The following is a 25,693-nucleotide window of genomic DNA, read 5'->3' as shown; positions in this document are numbered from 1 at the left end:
ATGTTTATTTTAGAGAACTAATCCAAAAGAGATGTAAAATCCCAGCAAATGGATATGTAGGCTGTGTGTGAACACTAATATAGCTCTGATAGTAATGAATCAAATTCACTAAGTAAATATTTAATTTTGTTTTCTCCTTTTTGTGATTTTTAGATTCTTATTTAGTGATGATGATAATAATAATAATAATAATAATAATAATAATAATAAGCTGTATGGACCAGAATGCGTGTTTGAATTCTAAATAGCCCTAATCAACGTGTGTACCCTATTGCCTCATGAACTTTTTAGTTAACATGTAGCTAATGTGAACGCTTATGAATCGGATTGGTACTGTTTCATTTGAGAGATCCAATTCAAAAGAATCAAATTAAAGCTCAGTGCGCCGTTCAACTGTATGTGTGAACACTACAAACGCAATCAGCAATTAATTAATCAAATTCACCACGTAAGTATTTTAGCCACATAAAGTTTCTGGTTGGTTTAGTGATTTTTAGATCGTTTTCAGTGATTAAAAATAAAAATACGTAGTAACTCGAGTGAATCAGTTTGGCCTCGCGTAATCGCCTTGGGGTCTTTTTGTCAACGAATTCAAAGATTTCTGACAGGGGAATAAATCAGATTTAAGAAATGAGTCCAGTATGAACGTCCGACACTCAATTTATCAATTTATAGAATCCAAACTTGTTAAAAATACTTTGCCTGCAAGTCTCGCTGCTTTTGAATGATTTTTTTTTTTGTGTGTCCGTGACGCGTCGATTAAGCACAGCTGTGTTTATTGCACGAATTTCTCTCTCTCTCTCTCTCTCTCTCTCTCTCTCTCTCTCTCTCTCTCTCTCTCTCTCTCTCTCTCTCTCTCTCTCTCTCTCTCTCTGTGCTCTCTGTGTCTCTCTGTCTCTCTGTCTCTCTCTCTCTCTCTCTGTCTGTCTGTCTGCTCTACAAAGCCCTCATCGGGTGTCCACTCTTCATGTGCTGATGTTGGAGCGGGTTGTGCTCTTCTTCTCAACAACTAAGTTTTAGTATAGCTTTTGTTTTTATTTTAGTCGATCTGAGGCTCCCAGAACATCTGTGTGACAGCTTCCTTAAACTGAGGAAGTTGTAGTTTTATCCAGTGTAACTGAACGAGCTGTAAAACACTGTTAGGTTGGACATTTCTGGACTGCTGAAATCCATTCAGGAGTAATAGACACTGTTATTTTTAATTCTGACAGCCGTCAAAAGTTATTGATCATGTCTTTTGTTGCTGGTAAGTGGTGTCTTTATTGGATTACACAAATACTGTGGGGGTACCATGATTTTCAGCTTGTATGCATGGTGGCTACTTTATATGGACTGTTTAGACGTGTTTTTGATACAGTTTATCAATACTTTATATACAGTTGAAGTCAGAATTATTAGCCCCCCTTTGAATTTTTTTTTTACAAATATTTCCCAAATGATGTTTAACAGAGCAAGGAAATTTTCACAGTATGTCTGATAATATTTTTTCTTCTGGAGAAAGTCTTATTTTTTTATTTCGGCAAGAATAAAAGCAGTTTTTCATTTTTTAAAAACCATTTTAAGGTCAAAGTCAATAGCCCTTTTAAGCAAAATTTTTTTCAATAGTCTCAGAACAAACCATCGTTAAACAATAACTTGCCTAATTACCCTAAACTGTCTAGTTAACCTACTTAAGCCTTTAAATGTCACTTTAAGCTGTATAGAAGTATCTTGAAAATATCTAGTCACGTATTATTTACTGTCATCATGGCAAAGATGAGATAAATCAGTTATTAGAAATGAGTTATTAAAACTATTATGTTTAGAAATGTGTTGAAAAAAATCTTCTTTCCGTTAAACAAAAATTGGGGAAAAATTAAGCAGAGGGGCTAATAATTCAAGGGGCTAATAATTCTGACTTCAACTGTATAAATTGACTGTTTTTGATACAGTTTATCAATGCTTTATATATAAATTGTGTTTTTGTTACTGTTTATCTCTTTATACATATAAATGGATTGTTAGTTTAAGTGTTTTTGTTGCAGTTTATTTATAAATGAATGGACTGTTAGTTTATATATAAAGAGATAAACTGTAACAAAAACACTTTAAGTATATATAAAGCATTGATAAACTAAACAAAACATGTCTTTATCAATGCTTTAACTATAAATAAAGTGTTTTGTTACAGTTTATCTTTTTATATATGGTTAAAGTCAGAATTATTAGCCCCCTGAATTATTAGCCCCCTGTTTACTTTTTTCCGCAATTTCTGTTTAACGGAGAGAAGATTTTTTTCAACACATTTCTAAACATAATAATTTTAATAACTCATTTCTAATAACTGATTTATTTTATCTTTGCCATGATGACAGTAAATAATATTTCATTAGATATTTTTTTGACATTTAAAGGCCTAACTAGGTTAATTAAGTTAACTAGTTAGGGTAATTAGGCAAGTTATTGTATAATGATGATTTGTTCTGTAGACTATCGAAAAAAAAATAGCTCAAAGGGGCTAATAATTTTGTCCTTAAAATGTTTTTTTTTAAATGAAAAACCGCTTTTATTCTAGCCGAAATAAAACTAATAAGACTTTCTCCAGAAGAAAAAATATTATCAGACATACTGTGAAAATTTCCTTGCTCTGTTAAACATCATTTGGGAAATATTTAAAGAAAAAAAAATTCAAAGGGGGGCTAATAATTCTGACTTCAACTGTATGAATAGACTGTTAGGTTTAGGCGTTTTTTTGTAACAGTTTATCAATGCTTTTTGTATAAATTGACTGTTTTTGAAACAGTTTACCAATGCTTTATATATAAATGGACTGTTAGTTTAGACGTGTTTTTGATACAGTTTATCTTTTGTTCTATTCAAGGTTGCATTTATTTGATGAAGAATATAGTATGAAGCCTAATATTGTGAAATATTATAGTAGTTTCCTGCAGTCAGCCATTACTCTGAGTCATTGATTTGGTTCTCAGTTGTCATAAACTACAACTTGTGCTTGATTATTAATATTGGTTCATGTTACCTCAATGTTAAAAGTAGTTTTTGTTGTAATATTTTTGTGTTACTGTTTTGTTTTGTGTTACTCAGGATTCTTTGATGAATAGGAAGTTTAATGAACAGCGTCTTTTCTTATTTTTTGTGATATTATGAGTGTCTTGCTGTAATGTGAAATAATTTTTGTGCACTTGTTGAATAAATATGTTATATTTTTGAGTAATCACAGCTTCTAAACAAATATGATACTACACAAACACAACTGTTTTTCTAAATATAATATAATATAATATAATATAATATAATATAATCACGATTAATCGCATCCAAAATAAAAGTTTGTTTTGATATAATATGTGTGTGTGTTATATATATTTATTATGTAAATATAGATATTTTGTTGCGCACATGCATAGAAACAAAACTGTACAAAACTATTTTGTCACATAGATATTTAAGTGTATAGATAATTTGTATTATATATATTTTATATCCAAGCATAAATAAACATTTTCTCAAATGTTTGCGTGCATGTGTGTATTTATATATACATAATAAATTTACACAGTACCCACACACATATTTTATGTCAAAACTTTTATTTTGTCACAATTTAATCATGATTAATTTTTGCCCAGCAGAACAATATAACGTAATATAATAATAATAATAATATTATTAATAATAATAATTCCTTACATTTATATAGCGCTTTTCTGGGCACTCAAAGCACTTTACACATTGGGGGAATCTCCTCATCTCCACCAGTGTGCAGCATCCACCTGGATGATGCGACGGCAGCCATATTGAGCCAGACCGCACACCTCACACCAGCTGATTGGTGGAGAGGAGACAGTGATGAAGCCAATTATGAAATGGGGATGGTTAGGAGGCCAGTGGGCAAATTTGGCCAGGTTGCCGGGGTTAAACCCCTACTCTTATTCAAAGAACATCCTGGGATTTGTAATGGCCACAGAGGTTTAATGTCTCATCTGGAAGACGGCGCTTACTGAGCAGTATAGAGTCCGCGTCAATATACTGGGGAATTAGGACCCACACTGACCGCAGGTTGGGTGCCCCCTTCTGGCCCCACTAACACCACTTCCGGCAGCAACCCAGCTTTCCCATGTGGTTTCCCATCCAGGTACTGACCGATCGCAACCCTGCTCAGCTTCAGTGGCTGACTATGTGAGAGATGCAGAGAGCTAGCTAGAGCTAGCTATGATATAATATAATATAATATAATATAATATAATATAATATAATATAATATAATATAATATAATATAATATAATATAATATAATATAATATAATATAATATAATATAATGTCGGACCTGAGTTCGATTCCGCCTTGTGGTCCTATGCCGATCCTTCCCCTCTCTCTGCTCCCCATGCTTTCCTGTCAATACTCTCTACTGTCCTGTCTAATAAAGGTGAAAACCCCACAAAAATAATATAATATAAAATGCTGCAAATTCAGCAGGAGTAGTTTTTTTAACATGTAAAACAATTAAAACCTGTTATTTTAATTGTTAATAGTAGGTGAAAAATATTCATTTTTAATAAAATAAATGCAGCATTAATATTCAGTTTGAATTATTCCAGACTTTTGACACTCTACCTGAATTATTTAAACAATACTCCAAGCTAATTCACCAATAGCAAAAATGTATGTATGTACAATAGGAATGTTAACAGTCATCAGTATTAAAAGATGTCAGTAATATCGTGCTTCCCTGTGTGTTTTTATTTCCATAGACCTGTATAAATCGAGTCCTAATGCAGGAATGGCGGAGTTTCAGGAGAAGCTGAGACTGCAGCATGAGAACTCCATGCACACAGAGCTGGAGAAGCTCTTGAGCACCGCAAAAACACCAGAGGTCGAGGTAAAACACCAGTCCTGCAAACTGTCTGTGAACACGTTCATGTGGCGCTTCTGTCCTTAACTCCATGTGTAAACCCTACACAGTTAATGTCAGAATTATTCGCCCCCTTTGAATTTTCTTTTCTTTTTTTTAAATATTTTCCAAATGATGTTTAACAGAACAAGGAAATTTTCACAGTATGTCTGATAATATTTTTTCTTCTGGAGAAAGTCTTATTTGTTTTATTTCGGCTTGAATAAAAGCAGTTTTTCATTTATTTAAACAAATTTTAAAGTCGAAATTATTAGCCCCTTTAAGCTATATATTTTCGATAGCCTATAGAAGTGTCTTGAAAAATGTCTAGTAAAATATTATTTACTGTCATCATGGCAAAGAGAAAATAAATCAGTTATTAGAAATGAGTTATTAAAACTATTATGATTAGAAATATGTAAAAAAAAATCTCAGTTAAACAGAAATTGGGGAAAAAAATAAACAGGGGGGCTAATAATTCTGACTTCAATTGTAGATTAACATACAGTTGAAGTTAGAATTATTCACGCGTCTGTCATTTAGTTTTTTCTTTTTCAAACGTTTCCCAAATGATGTTTAACAGAGCAAAGAATATTTCACAGTCTTTCCTGCAATATTTATTTCTTCTGGAGAAAAAAAATCCGTTTTATGATTACAAAAAACATTTAAGGTCAATATTATTAGCCCCCTAAAACAATATTTTTTTTGATTGTCTTTTTTAATGAGTTTTGCTATTATTGCAGTAGAAAATGTACAAAATATCTTCATGATGCTTAATATTCTAATGATTTTTAGCATCAAATTTAAATAAAAAATTTTGACCCATACTATAGCCAAAAACATTTCTGTGCATGTTTTGTGGTCATATCATACACAGATATTAGCTGAATGTATTTAAAATAAATATTGAGCTTTTTTGTAAAGTTGGCTTTGGTTGTCAAAAAATGAAATTAACATCATGATATTTATGAATCTAAGTCTGTTTAATCGTGAAATAAAATGTTTACATTTTAACTATTGTTTGATTATGATCTGATTTATTAAATATAGAATTTATTAGCTGATAGTAAGGGCGCCACGGTGGCTGTCATCCCAAGATGCAGCAGAGTTTAGTGTATAGGTTAAAGGAGGCTCTTCAGAGTATTAATTATGCGTATATGCTCCACGGTGTTATAATGTATAATTATGGACGTGATTAATGACACTTCATTGTGTTGATTCATATTCAGCTTCATTTTTCTAAGGCATTTAGTAAAACATTGCATGTATATTACAGATTAAATGAGGTTAAATATATATGTAGTTTTGTAGTGTATTGTGCATCAAGTTAAAAAAAAAGGGGAAATTTGTGTAATGCAGTCTGTTTCTGGTGTCTCTGGTACTGAAATCCTAAAAAGAGCCAGATGTTTACCGGTCAAGTTTTAGATTTGTTATTTTCAGATTTAATATATCAAACTAAAAGTGTACAGACCTGGATCTCATTTATAAACGTGGTGTATGCACAAAACAGGGCCAGAAATGTACCTACAACACGTTTTACAAAGGTTATAATCTATTAAAAATGGATGACTGAAGAATGTGTGCAGTTGTAAGTAAACTCCAAGTAAACATATTTAACTTAAATATTGACTAAATTGAACCACTTTAAATCATCATTTGAGCCGTAACCGTTATTAATTAAATAATAAATGTAAAGGTTTCTGTGCAAATCTTTATGAATCAGACCCCTGAGCTGTAATATGCTTCTCTCTGTGTGTCCTCTAGATCTCCAGGAAGGACTTTGAGGGCTTCAAGAAGCTTTTCCACCGTTTCCTTCAGGAGAAGGGGCCGTCTGTTGACTGGGCCAAGATCCAGAGACCACCCGAAGACTCGGTGAGACCAGTGAAGGCTCAGATGCATTTTAAATTAGGCATTGTTACATATTTGCAGCAATATATATCGACTTTGCAAACATTCCTTACATACTGTTAGGTTAATTCAAGCTAACATGCTGAAATCCTGTTTAAAAGTCTTTTTCTAGGGCAAAATGTTAAACAGGATCTCCTTCAGTTCATCTCTATTTCCACGTTTTCATTGACTTTGTGTGTAATTGACTCGTGTGAACACTTAAATTTAGGCTTGATGTGAACATTAGACTTTAATTGAGGCATTGAGGTTAGCGAGATGCTTATTCATGTTGTAAACATGCTAGCAAAACATACTAGCAGCATGCCAATTAATAAAAAAAGATGTTGACAATGTTATCAATATATTAGCAATCATGCTACATCATTCTAGAAACATGAATGTGTGTCAGTAATATTCTAACATGCAATAAACACAAGCATCGTGCTAATTTATTTTAACAATGTTAATCCATGTTAGCAGAATGCTTATTTATGTTAGAAGCAAGCTAGACTAGCAACTTATTGATGCAAACGATGTTGACAATGGTAAGACTAATGTCAAAACTTGTTAGCAGCTTGCTAACGTTTGCCAGTAATGTTTTAACATTCAGCATTCATGTTACCAACATGTTAATTGTTAATTGTTTAAACAAGCAACATATTGATACATAGCCTTGCTAACGTGCTAGTGTTAGAAAAACATGCTAACAACATGCTAATTCCTTTGAAAAATGTTAACATAAAACATTAGTTGCTGCTATCAACATGATAACATGCTAGAAATGTGTTAAAACATACTAAGTCATGTTAACAAGATGATGTTTGAAACATATTCATGCTATCAACATGATCAAACATGCTAATAACATATTACTCTATGCAGCAGACTAACAAAATGCTAGCTAGGTTAGCAGCATGTTAACCATTCTTGTTTTTTTTATCTTTTAGACCTAGAAGACTAACATCAAAGTTCATCAAACTTTACTCATCTACTTAGTTAATGATCTGTCCACTGTCCTTTGTCTTTTTTACGGTTTACGTTTATTTATATTTTATGTACAGTGCATATAAAAAGTATTCATAGCGCTTCACTTTTTCCACATTTCTTTATGTTACAGCCTTATTCCAAAATGGATTAAACTCATTTATTTCCTCAAAATTCTACACACAAAACCTCTTAATGACAACATGGAAAAAAAGAGTTTTTGAAATTGTTGCAAATTTATTAAAAATAAAAAACCTGAAAAATCACATGTACATCAGTATTCACAGCTTTTGCTCTGTACTTTGTTGATGCACCTTTGGCAGCAATTACAGCCTCAAGTCTTTTTGAATATGATGCCACAAGCTTTGGCACACCTGTCTTTGGGAATTTTTGCCCATTCCCCTGCGCAGTACCTCTCAAGCTCTATCAGGTTGGATGGGAAAGGATGGTGTACAGTCATTTTCAGATCTCTCCAGAAATGTTCAATATGATTTAGGTCTGGCCTCTGGCTTGGCCACTCAAGGATATTCACAGAGTTGTTGTGAAGCCACTTCATTGATATTTTGGCGGTGTGCTTTGGGTCGTCCCAGTCTGAGGACAAGAGCACTCTGAAGCAGGTTTTCATTCAGCATGTCTCTGTACATTGCTGCATTCCTCTTTCCCTCTATCCTGACTAGTCCTCCAGTTCCTGCTGCTGAAAAACATCCCCACAGCATAATGCTGCCACCCCCATGCTTCACTGTAGGGATGGGATGATGAGCGGTGCCTGGTTTCCTCCAAATGTAACGCCTGGCATTCACTCCAAAGAGTTTAATTTTAGCCTCATCAGACCAGAGAATTTTGTTTCTTATGGTCTGAGAGTCCTTCAGATGCCTTTTGGCAAATTCCAAGCAGGGAGTGGCTTTCGTCCGGCTACTCTACCATACAGGCCTGATTGGTGGATTGCTGCACAGATGGTTGTCCTTCAGTAAGGTTCTCCTCTCTCCACAGAAGAACGCTGGAGCTAGACAGAGTCTATCTGGAGCTGACTATCAGATTACTGATCACCTCCCTGACTAGCTTAGATGGCCGGCCAGCTCTAGGAAGAGTCCTGGTGGTTCCAAACATCTTCCATATACGGATGGTGGAGGCCACTGTGCTCATTGGAACTTTCAGAGCAGCAGAAATTTTTCTGTAACCTTCCCCAGCCTTGCGCCTCGAGACGATCCTGTCTCGGAGGTCTACAGACAATTCCTTTGTCTTCATGCTTGGTTTGTGCTTTGACATGCACTGTCAACCCTGGAACCTTATGTAGACAGGTGTATGCCTTTTCATGTCCAATCAACTGAATTTACCACAGGTGAACTCCAATTAAGCTGCTGAAACATCTCAAGAATGATCAGTGGAAACAGAATTTAAACTCAATTTAGAGCTTCACGACAAAGGCTGTGAATACTGCTGTACATGTGATTTTTCAGGATTTTTATTTTTAATAAGTTTGCAACAGTTTAAAAACATATTTTTTCACATTGTCATTATGGGGTTTTGTGTGTAGAATTTTGAGGAAATAAATTAATTTAATTCATTTTGGATTAAGGCTGTAACAAAAAAGCGCTATGAATACTTTACGGATGCACTGTAGTATGGTTCATAAACACTATAGTATTTACTATTGTATTTTATCTTCTGGGGATCCATTGAATCCATTGAATGATGATTTATTTTTATGTATTCATACGTATATATATATATATATATATATATATATATATATATATATATATATATATATATATATATATATATATATATATATATATATTTAATTTCAAACATGAATTGAATCATACCCAATGTTTTACATCAATAATATATTTACATATAGTATCTGAGGCAGGGCTACATTTGCTTCTGTGACTTTACTGTCACCGCAAACACAAAGAACGTGCGTGTGCGAGTGGTTATCAAGTCCATGACATTTCCCCGCTGATCCCCTCTCCAAATAACCCAACGGCCCCTCTAGAAATGCACTGAAGGTTAAACTATGAATAGCACAGCACTTCCAGCGTCCCACAACCTTGGCTGACATTTCTTTTCAAGCCGCCTCTCGGAAACTCATATTACAGCACATAGTAAAGCAGGACAAATGATCCGAAATCAGCTCTGGCGGACAGATGCTCATATCAAACCCATTATGAAATAAACGTCACAACTGACTGTAGATCAGTGCTGTGGAGTGAAGTGTATTTCTCAATGGCTCTATTTCGGTTTCTGCACTCATTGGCTGAATGCTTGATGGGTCAGCTGGAAGAGTGTCCGTTTCCTTGGTGCACGTCTCCAGTGCTTTGTTTTTTTTTTGTCACATTGGAGGTCGTGCAGTCAGGAGAGGGAGGCTGAAACATTATATTGGAACTGTGTTGGGGTGGCACAGTGGCTCAGTGGTTAGCTCTGTTGCCTCACAGCGAGAAGGTCGCTGGTTTGAGTCCCGACTGGACCAATAATCATTTCTGTGTGGAGTTTGCATGTTCTCCCCGTGTTGGCCGGTTTCCCCTACAGTCCAAAAACAGCACTATAGGTGAATTGGATTAACTAAATTGCCCATAGTATATGAGTGTGTGTGAATGAGCACTGGGTTCGCTGCTGAAGGGTATCCGCTGCGTAAAAACATATGCTGGAATACTTGGCGGTTCATTCCATTGTGGTGCCGTCTGAAAATTTTATACTTGGTTTAGCTTTACTGTGAGTCACTTTAAACAAATATTAAACAATATTTAAACAAATCTTAAATCCCTCACTCATCATGGTGTGTTGTACACTCGGGTAGGATGGTCTGATCTGTTCGCTCGTAGGTTCAAGCATTGGCATATCTTTGTTTATACAGTAAATCGATTCTGGGTTTACTTCCTTCATATCTGCAAACTTCATTCATTTTCCTGTGGCTTAGTCCCTTATTTATCAGGGGTCGCCACAGCGGAATGAACCGCCAACTATTCTAGCATAAGTTTTTTTTTACACAGCAGATGCCAGCCGCAACACAGTACTGGAAAACATCCATACACTCTCACATTCGCACACACACACTCATACACTACAGCCAACTTAGTTAATCCAATTCACTTATAGCGCATGTCTTTGGACTGTGAGGGAAAACCGGAGCACCCGGTGGAAACCCACGCCAACATGGGGAGAACATGCAAACCTAAGATTAAGTTAAAGCTGCAATCAAATAGAAATGATTATATACAGACATAGTTAACCTGCAATCTTATAGCATATAGGGGAAGTCTGTGTGTATGTTTAATAAAGTGTATTTGTGTCTTAAGTGTATGTGGTCTCCTCAAAATCCTCGATGGTTTGCATCATCTCTTCATCTCCTCGTATGTGTTGTCCTTGAGGTCCTTGATTGGTCTTTAATCTAGTTTTGAACTGCGAGAGTGGCTCTGAGCCTCAGACATTATCAGGAAGGTTATTTCAGAGTTTAGGCGCCATAAATGAGAAGGCTCAACCTCCTTTAGTAGACTTTGCTTTTCAGGGTTGTATTGCAGTATTGTCTACCACCACAATACCACCTGCACAGAAATTAACAGCACAACTGGGTTGTCAAATTGAGGTAAAAATGCTTTAAAATTTTAATATTTAGTCAATTGTGTGACCCGACAAGCTTCATACAAGATCTGGCAACTTGACAATCATGGACAAAAAGTGATTTTTCGTAACTAGAATGGGCTGTACCACTACTTAGAAAAACAGGAGTGTTTGCAGATATCGCTTAAAGGGTAATTTTTTAGGTCAGATTGAAGGACCTTCAACGTTGCTCTGTTTGACTGGAGTAAATAAACCTGCCGAGAAATAAACTTCAGCCTTTCTCTGACCTCATTTGATTGTACGTCTTTGCTTTGATTTTAAAGTAACCTCAGAAGGTACTGTAACAATAGATTATAGACCTGTAGTACATTTCTAATCAAGTAAAAATGATCACGTTATTGCATTAACTGAAGCTGACAATTGTTATTTTGATTATTTTAAAAGTCCATTTCTCACCTCTATTGGATTTTGTTTCACATTGAAAATAAAAAAATGCTACAATTTAGGCTTTATTATTATGATTATTATTATTAACTATTTGTGATAAATCCCAGAAAAATCATGCGATTAAAGATTGTAATTGTTGCCCAATGCTAAAAAAGCGGATGTGGACTGATTTAAGTTAATGTCTGATTTCTTTTGCCTGGACAGATCCAGCCATATGAGAAGATCAAGCTGAAGGGTCTTCCAGCCGATGTGGCATCCAGTCTTAATAAACTGGCCGTGTTGAAGCTCAATGGAGGTTTGGGGACCAGCATGGGCTGCAAAGGGCCCAAAAGTCTCATCAGCGTCCGAAATGAAAACACTTTCCTGGACCTGACTGTACAGCAGATTGAGGTATTTACTTCCCTACTGTTTCCTCACATTACAGTACAAACGCTTGAGGTAGATTTGACATCTTATGTACTCGACAAATAAGTAAAAACTTTGCTGAAGTTAAATCATAGGTTGTTATTTTTTGTCTAGAAATAAATAATGAATATAAACATATCTGAAGGCATATTTTGTTGTTTTATGCTCTAAATGACAACATTCTTGTTAAAAATGAAGAATTTTAATTAGATTACAAAGCAAAATAATAATAATAATATACTGTATGTGTCACTCATATAAATAACTATAAACCATACATCTACAGAAATGTAAAACATACATTATTATGCATTATAATATGGTTATATAATAATGTATGTAAAAAAAAAAATATATATATATATATATATATATGTTTTTTTTCATTTTTAGATTTTAAATAATTATTATCTAAATAATTTTTAGATAAAATTCCATATAGATAAAATTAATAAACATTTACAATATGGAATTTTATTTAAAAATATTATATTAACATTATTATATAACAACATACACACACTGGCCACTTTAATAGGGACACCTTACTAGTACCGGCTTGGACCCCCTTTTGCCTTCAGAACTGCCTTAATTCCGGGCATTGACAAGATGCTCAGTTGGTACTCATGGGGCCAAAGTGTGGCAAGAAAAAATCCCCCACACCATTACACCACCACCACCAGCCTGAACCGTTGATACAAGGCAGGATGGATCCATGCTTTCAAGATGTTGACACTAAATTCTGACCCTACTATCCGAATGTCGCAGCAGAAATCGAGACTCATCAGAGCAGGCAACATTTATCCAATCTTCTATTGTCCAATTTAGGTGAGCCTGTGCGAATTGTAGCCTCAGTTTCCTGTTCTTAGCTGACAAGAGTGGCACCCAATGAATGAAGTTCTGCTGCTGTAGCCCATCTGCCTCAAGGTTGGACGTGTTGTGTGTTCAGAGATGCTCTTCTGCAGACCTCGGTTGTAACGAGTGCTTATTTGAGTTACTGTTGCCTTTCTCTCAGCTGGAACCAGTCTGGCCATTCTCCTCTGACCTCTGGCATTTTGCGCCCACAGAACTGCCACTCACTGGATATTTTCTCTTTTTCAGACCATTCTCTGTGAACCCTTGAGATGGTTGTGCGTGAAAATCCCAGTATATCATCATTTTCTGAAATACTCAGACCAGCCTGCTGGCACCAACAACCATGCCACGTTCAAAGTCACTTAAATCCCCTTTCTTCCCCATTCTGATGCTCGGTTTGAACTGCAGCAGATTGTCTTGACCATGTCTACATGCTTAAATGCATTAAGTTGCTGCCATGTAATTTGCTGATTAGAAACTTGCATTAACGAGCAGTTGGACAAGTGTACCTAATAAAGTGGCCGGTGAGAGTATATTTATAATTATATTATTTTGTTATATATTAAAATACGCATTTCTTGAAGTATTTATAGTTTAACAGCCTTGAATTACATGTAACATCTATTTATAAATATTAGATGTATGCTTTATTTTACCTTTTATATAATCTGTTTCATATGAGGTAAGACCCTGTTTACAGTTTCAGACCTTGGTACAGTTTTCTCTGCATGTCAGTGACCGTTTACCCCAAAGTTGCATAATCACAATTTTTTCAACAAAAATGAAGGCCGTTCGTAAAATCTCTTGAGAAATGCCGTTTGTTATGCAATACAGAATACCTCTAATGCAACTTTTACAGCGTACAAGTCCTGCTTGTTTTGAGAAGCACATATTTTAACATTGAGAATTCACTTTCTTCATGCCATCATATGCTTTAATGTAATAAACTAAATCTAACATGGTATAACATTTTTACTCATTTTATTTCAGATGCCCTGTACAAATAAAGGGGTTGTAGCTTTTCTGGTGATGTTAAATGATGTATTTTTGGTGAACTCTCTCTCTCTCTCTCTCTCTCTCTCTCTCTCTCTCTCTCTCTCTGTGTGTGCTTCAGCATTTAAATAAAACGTATAATGCCGACGTGCCGCTGGTGCTGATGAACTCATTCAACACTGACGAAGACACCAAGAAGATCCTGCAGAAATACACACATCACCGCGTCAAGATACACACCTTCAACCAGAGCAGGTACACACTCATTTGTTTTTGTGAATTGTGGGGACATTACATAGGTTTCCATTGTTTTTATACTGTAAACACTGTATTTTCTATTGCCCTCACCCCACCCTACCACTAAACCCAACCCTCAGAGGAAACAGTACAGTTTTACTATCTCAAAAGAAAAACTAATTCTCTTTCTGTGGTTGATATTTTTGAGAAATACTCAACACATCCTTGTACTACCTGTGTCAAACCTATGTCATTATACAGACTTGTGTTCTGATAGGTTACAAAAACCCACACACACTTGTCATCTTCCTTATACAGGTAATCATACAATACCATATTTTCTGGAGTATTTTGGAGTCATGCAATCATGCCTTGATTAATATCATAAAGTGGTGGATATAATCTTAATATTGTTATGCAAGTTTGATTTATTTTATAAAAAACTTATTAAAATCTATATTTTAGCAGTTTTTACCTTAATAACATATTCAAAATCTCTCTACTATTTTCACATTACACAAATAATCATAATTTGACAACATTTTAACTCATTATTGTTTTCTTTATATATATATAAGATAATATAATGTATAATTTAATATAATAGTATAATACATGATGTTTTTTTTTTTTTGCAAATATCTTTCTTTTGGCAAAACATGTGAAATGCACATTTACTTATAAAAACGATTCCAGTGTTTATTTTAATGTAACATTTCTTATTTAAATAGAAAATATCTAATATATAATTTTTTTCTTGATTTTAATCTTGCCCAAAAGTAATACATTGTAAATATTCAAATATATATATATATATATATATATATATATATATATATATATATATATATATATATATATATATATATCTCAGAGCCACATTTAGGGAACATCACTAGGGTTGGGTCGACAGACGATGCTGATGGCCGATAGACAACACGCTGCTGAGCCGGCATCGCCGATCCTCAACCCCGCCCCCGTCACAAACCCGCTCGCGAAAAATACACACTTAGGCCACGTTTACACTAACAGGTCTTAGTTTTAAAATGGTATTTAAGTACAAAAATGACCCACATACACACTGTGTTTTACCTTGTATTTCTGAACAGCCCTCCGTCCACTGAAAACGCACATCACGTGACTACACACACACACACGCTGTCATACGCTCGTCTGAGCTCCAGAGAGCAGTGCACATCGGACAGTTTATCAAGGATGTACCGCTGGATTGCGTCTCACTATAGTTGTTAAACGTGATATTTAATTAATCTTGTCTCTATATAACGACTCTTCTGTCTTTTTAAATCTATAAGATAGCGTGTCACAGCATCAGTACACTGCTTCAATCTTTCACTTTCACACTTGTGCTTAATAATTTTAGGCTAAACCTCAGATACTGTTGGCTGTGCACCTTTTTTACCGACCAAGTTTGTCGACGCCATTATAACAACACAGATCACTCTGCCTGTTCATGCCAGAGTCCCACTGAAAAAGAGATTGACTGGTGGTAATTTGTGTGTAACTTCTCTTTATTTATTTATGATTTGTTTATGGGTAAACCAAAGACCATGTGGGTCAGGTAGTTGAAACGGTAGGCTACAAATAATTAATTCAACATGAATTAATAATTCATAAATAATTAATTCACCTCTGCCTATGATGACGATGCCATCGTCCATCACGATGTTTCACATTAGACATCGTACGATGCCAAATTGATCGACATCGCCCAACCTTACTCTGCACAGCTACACATTTCTGATAATAACGGTTGTATTTTTGTAAGTTTATGGTATTTGCAAAATGTTGTTTTCTTATTAAAAATGTATATGTTTGTAAATACAAATGTTCCCCTGGTCCAAACAAACATGAATGCTCAATCATTTTATTAAAAATATTAAATTAAATAAAATGTTTCAGTGCTTATTGAAATATATAGATTAAAATTTAAACACCTAATAACTACACAAAAAGAAAATAATGAGTTTTTGTCCATTCATGAGTTTCAGCCCCCCAAAATATCATAAATTGTAAATATGCAACAAAAAAAAAATGTCTATGGAAAAATTAATAAAGGTGGTGGCATGGTGGCTCAGTGGTTAGCACTATCACCTCACAGAAAGAAGGTAGCTGGTTTGAGCCTCGGCTCGGTCAGTTGGCATTTCTATGCTCCAGTTTCCCCCACAGTCGACATAGTGAGTCTTAATTTCGACTTTGCTAAGTCATACTGCTAATGATTAATATAATGATTAATGCAAGTATTCAAAGCCACAGTAAAGGAGATTAAATTGGAAAAAACAATCAATTAATAAGTATGAAAGTAAGTAAAGGGACAGAATAAAACATCAGTAATCAAAGCTTACTCCCTCATAGCACATTACTAATCTCCCACACAGGTACCCCAGAATCAACAAGGAGTCTCTGTTACCGGTGGCCACAAATATGAGCCTGACGGGAGAGAATGAGGAGGCCTGGTACCCACCGGGTCACGGAGACATTTACGCCAGCTTCTACAACTCAGGCCTGCTGGACAAGCTCATCGCCGAAGGGAAAGAGTACATCTTCGTGTCCAACATTGATAATCTGGGCGCCACGGTGGACTTGCACATCCTAAACCACCTGATGAGCCAACCCAATGACAAACGCTGCGAGTTCGTGATGGAGGTCACCGATAAAACCAGAGCTGATGTCAAGGTGAGACCAGAACTTTTAGACATTTGTATTCAGCTTAAAGTGCAATTTAACTACAGTAGGTTAATTAGGTGAGGAAGGGTCTTTAGGCAAATCTTTGTATTAATTCACTGAATTCACTCATTGTTCTGCTGTTGTTTGTGTTCAGGGTGGTACACTGACTCAGTATGACGGTAAACTCCGGCTATTGGAGATTGCTCAGGTGCCCAAAGCTCATGTAGACGAGTTCAAATCAGTCACCAAGTTCAAGATTTTCAACACCAACAACTTGTGGATGAGTCTGCCAGCCATCAAACGGCTCCACGAGAAGAACGCCATGGACATGGAGATCATCGTCAACCCTAAGGTGAAGAGTCTCCATCACACACTTCAACATTATGGCGTGGCCAAGTAGAATTTATGACTTAAAAAAGTTGAAATTGTGACTCACTATATCAAAATTATGACTTATTAAATAAAAATTATAAGGGAAATAAGTCAAAAATATGAGGTAAAAAGTCAAAATTATGATTTAGTAGAGGTGAAATTGACTTATGTCGAAATTACAACATAAAAAAAATCGAAATTATGACTTAAGTTCAAATTATGACTCACTATGTCAAAATTATTATGATGTCGAAATTGTGATTTACTAAATTAAAATTACGAGATAAAAGTCATAATTATGACTTGAAATTATGAGGTAAAAAGTTGAAATTATGACATACTGTCTTGAAAGTATGACTCACTATGTCGAAATTACAAGAGTAAAAATGAACTGCATAAAATGCTGGCCATCACCAGTGGGTGGGTCAAAAAAAATATGAATTATTACAAAACAATGAAGTAAGAATGACAGCCAGTTTTTGAAGGGGATTCGCCGTTTCTAATGTAAGTGAATCAAATTATCTTTTCCGAAGACAAGTTCATTGAGATTGACTGTTCTTTATGGAAGCTCGTTCCCACCTAAGGAAAAAAAAATGGCTTGAAAGGTAAAATTATGATTTAGCTAATTCAAAGATATGACTTTAAAAATTCAAAATTATGACATCATCTCAAAATTATGAGATAAACAATCAAAATTATGACTTAATTGTGCATTATGACTTAGTGAGTCATAATTATGGTGGCTTGAAAAGCCAGCATACTGTTATCTATCTTAAACTTATTCTTCTTCTTCTTCTTCTTCTTCTTCTTCTTCTTCTTCTTCTTATTCTTCTGAGACTAATTTCTAAGTGTATCTCCTCCTAGGCCTTTCAAGCTACATACTTCAAACTTTCGTCAAACCTTCGAACTGGTCTGACTCGGGTTGCTATATCTTTTCTAACTGATCCGACCTTGGGTTTTCCGAAAAACGACCCAGAAAAATCCCAAAAGTCCCATTGACTTAACATTGGGTCAAACTTTGTGAGCTTATAACTCTGCATCAGACTGTCCTACAGACTTCTAACTGGACTCATTTAACTCAGTCTAGCCAGCAGCCAATAACTGATGACTTTTTAACTTACTAGCCACTCCCTAGCAACCACTTACAGTACCCTAGCAACTGTCCCATAGACTTCCATTGTAAAAGACTCCCATTTACTTAACATTGGATCAACCTTTGTGAGCTCATAACTCTGCATCAGACTGTCCTACAGACTAGAGTCTGGCCTCATTCAACTCAGTCTAGCCAGCAGCCAATCACTGATTACCTTTAAACTTACTAGCCACTCCCTAGCAACCAATTTCAGCACCCTAGCAACTGTCCCAGAGACTGTGACTAGCTATTCTAACACACGCTAACAGTTTTAACATCCTACTGACATGCTAATCTTGCTAGAAAGGTGCTAGCAACACGATAGTGACATGCTAGTCATGCTAGTAACATGCTAATTCATGCTAGAATCATGCTAGTAACATGCTAATTCATGCTAGAATCATGCTAACAACATGCTAATTCATGCTAGAAACAAGCTGATTCATGCTAGAATCATGCTAGTAACATGCTAGTTACATGCTAATTAATGCTAGAATCATGCTAGTTACATGCTAATTCATGCTAGAAACATGCTAATTCATGCTAGAATCATGCTAACAACATGCTAATTCATGCTAGAAACATGCTAGTAACATGCTAATTCATGCTAGAAACATGCTAGTAACATGCTAGAATCATGCTAGTAACATGCTAATTCATGCTAGTAACATGCTAATTCATGCTAGAATCATGCTAGTAACATGCTAATCCATGCTAGAATCATGCTAGTAACATGCTAATTCATGCTAGAATCATGCTAGTAACATGCTAATTCATGCTAGAAACATGCTAGTAACATGCTAATTCATGCTAGAATCATGCTAGTAACATGCTAATTCATGCTAGAATCATGCTAATAACATGCTAATTCATGCTAGAAACATGCTAATTCATGGTAGAATCATGCTAATAACATGCTAATTCATGCTAGAAACATGCTAGTAACATGCTAATTCATGCTAGAATCATGCTAGTTACATGCTAATCCATGCTAGAATCATGCTAGTAACATGCTAATTCATGCTAGAATCATGCTAGTAACATGCTAATTCATGCTAGAATCATGCTAATAACATGCTAATTCATGCTAGAATCATGCTAGTAACATGCTAATTCATGCTAGAAACATGCTAGTAACATGCTAATTCATGCTAGAATCATGCTAGTAACATGCTAATTCATGCTAGAATCATGCTAATAACATGCTAATTCATGCTAGAATCATGCTAATAACATGTCAATTCATGCTAGAATCATGCTAGTAACATGCCAATTCATGCTAGAAACATGCTAGTAACATGCTAATTCATGCTAGAATCATGCTAGTAACATGCTAATTCATGCTAGAATCATGCTAATAACATGCTAATTCATGCTAGAAACATGCTAATTCATGCTAGAATCATGCTAATAACATGCTAAATCATGCTAGAAACATGCTAGTAACATGCTAATTCATGCTAGAAACATGCTAGTAACATGCTAATTCATGCTAGAATCATGCTAGTAACATGCTAATTCATGCTAGAAACATGCTAATTCATGCTAGAATCATGCTAATAACATGCTAAATCATGCTAGAAACATGCTAGTAACATGCTAATTCATGCTAGAAACATGCTAGTAACATGCTAATTCATGCTAGAATCATGCTAGTAACATGCTAATTCATGCTAGAAACATGCTAGTAACATGCTAACTCATGCTAGAAACATGCTAGTAACATGCTAATTCATGCTAGAATCATGCTAATTCATGCTAGAAACATGCTAGTAACATGCTAATTCATGCTAGAAACATGTTAGTAACATGCTAATTCATGCTAGAATCATGCTAGTTACATGCTAATTTATGTTAGAATTATGCTAGTTACTTGCTAATTCATGCTAGTAACATGCTAATTCAGACTCGGCTTTTCAAGCCACCATAAAGTTTGTCCTCAAACTTTAATATCTAGTTTCGACTTTGCTATCAAAATTAGCTTAATCGAAATTACGAGATAAAAAGAAATAATGTCATAATGAAATTATGACATACTATGTCGAAATTAAGTCAAAATTATGATGTAGCAAAGTCGAAGTTAAGACTTAAGTTAAGAATTATGAATCACTATGTCGAAGTTATGGCTTAAGTCATAAGTCATATGGCATAATTTCGATTAAGTTAAAATTGACTTACTCTGTTGTACTCATACTTTCGAAATTGACTCACTATTGAAATTGACTCACTAAATAGAAATTACGATATAAAAATTCAAAACTATGACTTAAGTTAAAGTATGACATGTCAAAATTATGCCTTTAAATGATAAAACTTTGATTTAAAAAAGTCTAAATTATGATTCAGCATTATGACTTAGAAAGTCAAAATTATGACTCACTGTCCAAATTATCATAAACATTACAAGATAAAAAGTCAAAATTATGACTTAATTGAAATTACGAGATAAAAAGTCAAAATTCCAATTCACTATATCGAAATTATGACTTACTAAATCAAAATTGACAAAAAGTTTAAATATTCGACTCACTATGTTGAAATTATGACTTACTAAATCGAAATTATGAGATTATATCATAATTTTGACATAGTATGTCAATTTTTTTTTTAAAGTCGAAATTGTGACCTAAAAAATTCAAATTAGGACATATGTAGAGATTATGAGATAGAGTCAAAATTATGACTAAAATCTACCTCGCAAAATAAAAGATAAAATATCGAAATTGACTTTTTATCTCGTAATTTTAACTTGGTAAGTCATAATTTCAAATATCACACGTTTGTTCATTGACTACATTTGATGTACTGTAAAATGTATGAGGCAAGATGATTGACACGGCACTTATCTAAGCAACAGAACAGTGTGTTAATAATGAAGCACACACTTAAAGGTACACACACTTAGGGTGTAGTGTAAGTAGGTGAATTAAAAAAACAGCACTAGTGATCATGTAGCTATCTAGAATTTGAACGTTTAATTCTGTTGTTATGTTTAATCTCCAGACTCTAGACGGTGGTCTGAATGTCATACAGTTGGAAACGGCTGTCGGCGCCGCTATGAAGAGTTTTGACAACGCACTGGGCATTAATGTTCCCCGCAGCCGCTTCCTGCCAGTCAAAACCACGTCTGACCTGCTGCTGGTCATGTCCAACCTGTACAGCATGAACGCCGGATCGCTGACCATGAGCCCTAAGAGAGAGTTTCCCACAACACCACATGTCAAACTGGGCAGCTCCTTCACTAAGGTGAGACAGACAGATGGATAGACAGACAGACAAACAGATAGATGCTTTTTTTAGATACTAAAATACTTTTTTTCTAGGTGCGAGACTTCCTGAAGCGGTTTGAAAGCATCCCGGACATGCTGGAGCTGGACCACCTCACTGTATCAGGAGATGTGACCTTCGGAAAACAGCTCACACTGAAGGTACACACGCATACACACACACACACATCTGACGTGATCTTCAGCAAACACTGTGTTCATAACTGTATAATGTAACACAACGATTGTGTGTGACAGGGAACAGTGATCATCATCGCTAATCATGGAGACAGAATCGACATCCCGGCCGGAGCCATGCTGGAGAACAAGATCGTTTCTGGAAACCTGCGCATCCTGGACCACTGAGGCCTTCACAACACAAATACAGCATGACTACAACACAACAGCAACATACCAACAACATGACTAAAAACACACCCACAATACGACTACAACAACTAAAATATTTGACTACAAATGACTACACCACAACAACTACAAAGACATGAATACAACACACTAACAACATGACTTCAACACAACATAATAACCCAACTACAACAACTTAAATATGACATTTTGACTACAAAATGACTACACAACAACTACAACTGCATGACAACAACACACTAACAATGTGACTACAACACACCGACAACCAGACTACAACACAACACAACAACCCAACTAAAATATGACATTGACTACAAAATGCCTACACAACAACTACAACGTGACTACAGCCCAGCATAACAGCCTGACTACAATTTTGAGTCTGAAAGACTTTTTGAGTACAAAATAACTACAACACAACACACAACACAACACAACAACTTAAATGTGACATTTTGACTACAAAATAACTGCAGCACGACTACAACAGCATGACTACAACACAACTACAATACACAAACAACATGACTACCACTAAAATATGACAGTTTGACTACAACACACTAACAACGTGACTTCAACACACAAATAACAAGACTACAACACAACAACTAAAATGACTTTTTTACTACAAAATGCCTACACAACAACTACAACAGCATGACTACAACACACTAACAACATAACTACAACACACCAACAAAAAGATTACAACCCAAGACAACAACCTGACTACAACTAAAATGTCATTTTGAGTACAAAATGACTACAGCACACTAAAAACATGACTATGACAAACCAACAACAAGATTACAACACAACAACCCAACTACAACAACTAAAATATGACATGTTGACTACAAAATGACTACAACACAGCGACAACAAGACTACCACACAACACAACAACTAAAATATGACATTGACTACAGAATGCCTACACAACAACTACAACGGCATGACTACAACACACTAACAACGTGACTACAACCCAACACAACAGCCTGACTACAACTAAAGTATGACATTTTGAGTACAAAATAACTACAACACAACTACAACACACAAACAACACAAAAACTTAAATGTGACATTTTGACTACAGTACAACAACAACAGCATGAGTACAACACAACTACAACACACCAACGACCCGGCTACAACTAAAATATAACATTTTGACCAACTAAAATATGACTACAACATAACTACAGCACAAACAACTACAATACGACTACAGCATGCCTACAACAATACGGCTAGAGCTTGACTACAACATGACTACATCACAACTACAACAAGAACATGACTACAATGCTAAATCACATCTACAGCGCAAATGAATCACGATTACAGCATGACTACTACACCACCACTATGACTACAAACCACAGCATAACTGAAACAAGACAACTCTAACATGATTACAGCATGACTACTACAACACATCTACAGCATGACTACTACAACACAACTATGATTACAGCATAAAGCCTCCATCATGTCACCGGGGCATTTATCATTTATGTGTGTGTATAAATGTGAGTGTGGCCATCAAAAGCCATCCATCTGACCAGCATTAAGTGCCCATCAGACATGACAGTGAGCTGGGCTGAATATTCAGGTTAAGCATGACTGGTTTTGCTGCTATGTAGCTCTCAGTAATGGCAGAGGTTGGAAACAGGTGCTGTCCCTTTAAAACCTCATCTGTCCATAGAAATAAAAATAAAAAAAGCACCATTCTGAAGATCAATTTTTATTTTAAATCACAAATTACTTTAATATAAGAGTAAGATATTTTATAATGGAAGCCTGAACACAATTTGGGGCAAAGGAAGACCAGACTGAGCATTTTCTATTTTATTTATCTATTTTCCTTCGGCTTAGTCCTTCATCAGGGGTCGCCAGAGCGGAATGAACCGCCAACTATTCCAGCATATGTTTTACACAGCGGATGCCTTTCCAGCTGCAACCCAGTACTGGGAAACATTCATACACTACGCCCAATTTAGTTTATTTAATTCACCTATAGCGCATGTCTTGACTGTTGGGGAATGTAAAGCACCCAGAGGAAACCCACACCAACACGGGGAGAGCATGTAAACTCCACACTGATATGCCAACTGACCCAGCTGTGACTCGAACCAGTTGCTCTGACAGTGCTAACCACTGAGCCACTGTCACCAGCACATATGAATATATGAAGGTGAAATAATAATCACGTAATAATTTTTTTTAAATTAAAACGTAACAATATTGAAAAACCCAACAAACATTGTCATTTAGTTTAACCAAAATGACGGAAACCGATACTATTAATGACAGCATACATAATGGCGGCATCATTTATTATTATTATTTAGTTTAATTTTACAGATTAGGAATATATTTGTAATTTTAATTCATAAAATTTTGAATATTTATGTGGACAAACTCAATTTTCTCACAATTCTGAGTATATATTTCACAACTGAGGAAGAAAAAAAAAGTTAGAATTGTGAGAAAATTGAGTTGTCCACATAAATATTCAGGGTTTCTGCAGGTTTCAGCATCAAATTCAAGACTTTTTAAGAGCACAAGGACTGAAATTTTAGGCCTTTTTTTAAAATTTGAAATCTGAATTTTTAGGATTTTTTTTCCTTTTTTCCTAATGGCTCAGTATTATCATGAAGAATGGTGTAATTTTTAAATTTTCCCTGATTTGGGAATTTAATTTGGGGTATTTGACGTAAAAACAGCTCTTGTGAATTGTGAATCTCTTTGCAATAAAAACTTAAATGTAAAAAATAAGGTTTTATTGAGATGTATTGGTCATTGGATGGATATCGGCCCAAATTGAGTCGCTTTACTTAGACAAAGCGAAAGACCTGTTTAAAACTATTTAAGACCAACAAGACAATGTCAGTCAATTTAAGACTGTTTAAGGTCTTAAAATCAGGTTTTGAAATTTAAAACATTTTAAAACCCAGCGGACGCCCTGATATTATTCTAAATTCAATTAATCAAAATTAAAAAGTATTACTAATCTGAAATGTTACAAACAAACTTCAAAAAAAAAGAACTGAACCAACATTACTAGAGCAGATAAAAATGAAAAACTAGTAAAAACAAGCTTATAAACAAGGTAATACTAGTTTGTTTTATGTCTGTTTATATTATATCTCAAAATTCTAACATTTTTACGTTATTGTAATATTCAGAGTTGTGAGAAAGTTTTAATGTGTATCCAAATTTTGGCCAAATATTTTAAACTATTCAAAAATAGTTTGAATCTCTGTTAATGAAATAAGAAATAAGAGTAGTTTCAAATATTTCCAAATGTTTGTGCAACATAAAAGCTATATAGACATGTTTAGATTAAATGTCGATAGAAATAGCACAACACAACAAATACACATCTTCACCAAAATGACTAAACCTTATTAATAATATTAAGCATGTCTGTATGTTTTTATTAAGGTTACAGTACGTTTTTTCTCTCTGCTCTGTAAAACCCAACAGTCAACTTTATCAAATGAGTGTATTTAACTCAAAATGTACTGAAAGTTAATTCTACTCATTTGAAAAGGGTTTTGAACTCAGT

General features: G+C 35.0%; 1 protein-coding gene across 1 annotated transcript; it reads left to right on the top strand.

Moving 5' to 3' along the window:
- Positions 1-934: 934 nt before the first annotated feature.
- On the top strand, positions 935-23,863 carry ugp2a (UDP-glucose pyrophosphorylase 2a). Its single transcript, XM_056456540.1, has 10 exons — positions 935-1,246; positions 4,751-4,878; positions 6,655-6,762; positions 11,977-12,162; positions 14,147-14,280; positions 16,659-16,956; positions 17,102-17,299; positions 21,455-21,697; positions 21,775-21,879; positions 21,976-23,863. The coding sequence occupies exons 1-10, from the start codon at positions 1,231-1,233 to the stop codon at positions 22,081-22,083; spliced, it is 1,524 nt and encodes a 507-aa protein (XP_056312515.1). The 5' UTR covers positions 935-1,230; the 3' UTR covers positions 22,084-23,863.
- Positions 23,864-25,693: the final 1,830 nt, after the last annotated feature.

Source organism: Danio aesculapii, chromosome 1, assembly GCF_903798145.1.
Source record: "Danio aesculapii chromosome 1, fDanAes4.1, whole genome shotgun sequence".
Lineage (NCBI taxonomy): Eukaryota > Metazoa > Chordata > Actinopteri > Cypriniformes > Danionidae > Danio > Danio aesculapii.
This window is presented reverse-complemented; position numbering and strand designations above follow the sequence as displayed.

What these genes read in the sequence shown, in the direction of transcription:
- ugp2a (XM_056456540.1), top strand. An exon ending in AGAGACCACCCGAAGACTCG is followed by an intron (nt 6,763 to 11,976) that starts GTGAGACCAGTG and finishes TTGCCTGGACAG; the next exon opens with ATCCAGCCATATGAGAAGAT. An exon ending in TGACTGTACAGCAGATTGAG is followed by an intron (nt 12,163 to 14,146) that starts GTATTTACTTCC and finishes TGTGTGCTTCAG; the next exon opens with CATTTAAATAAAACGTATAA.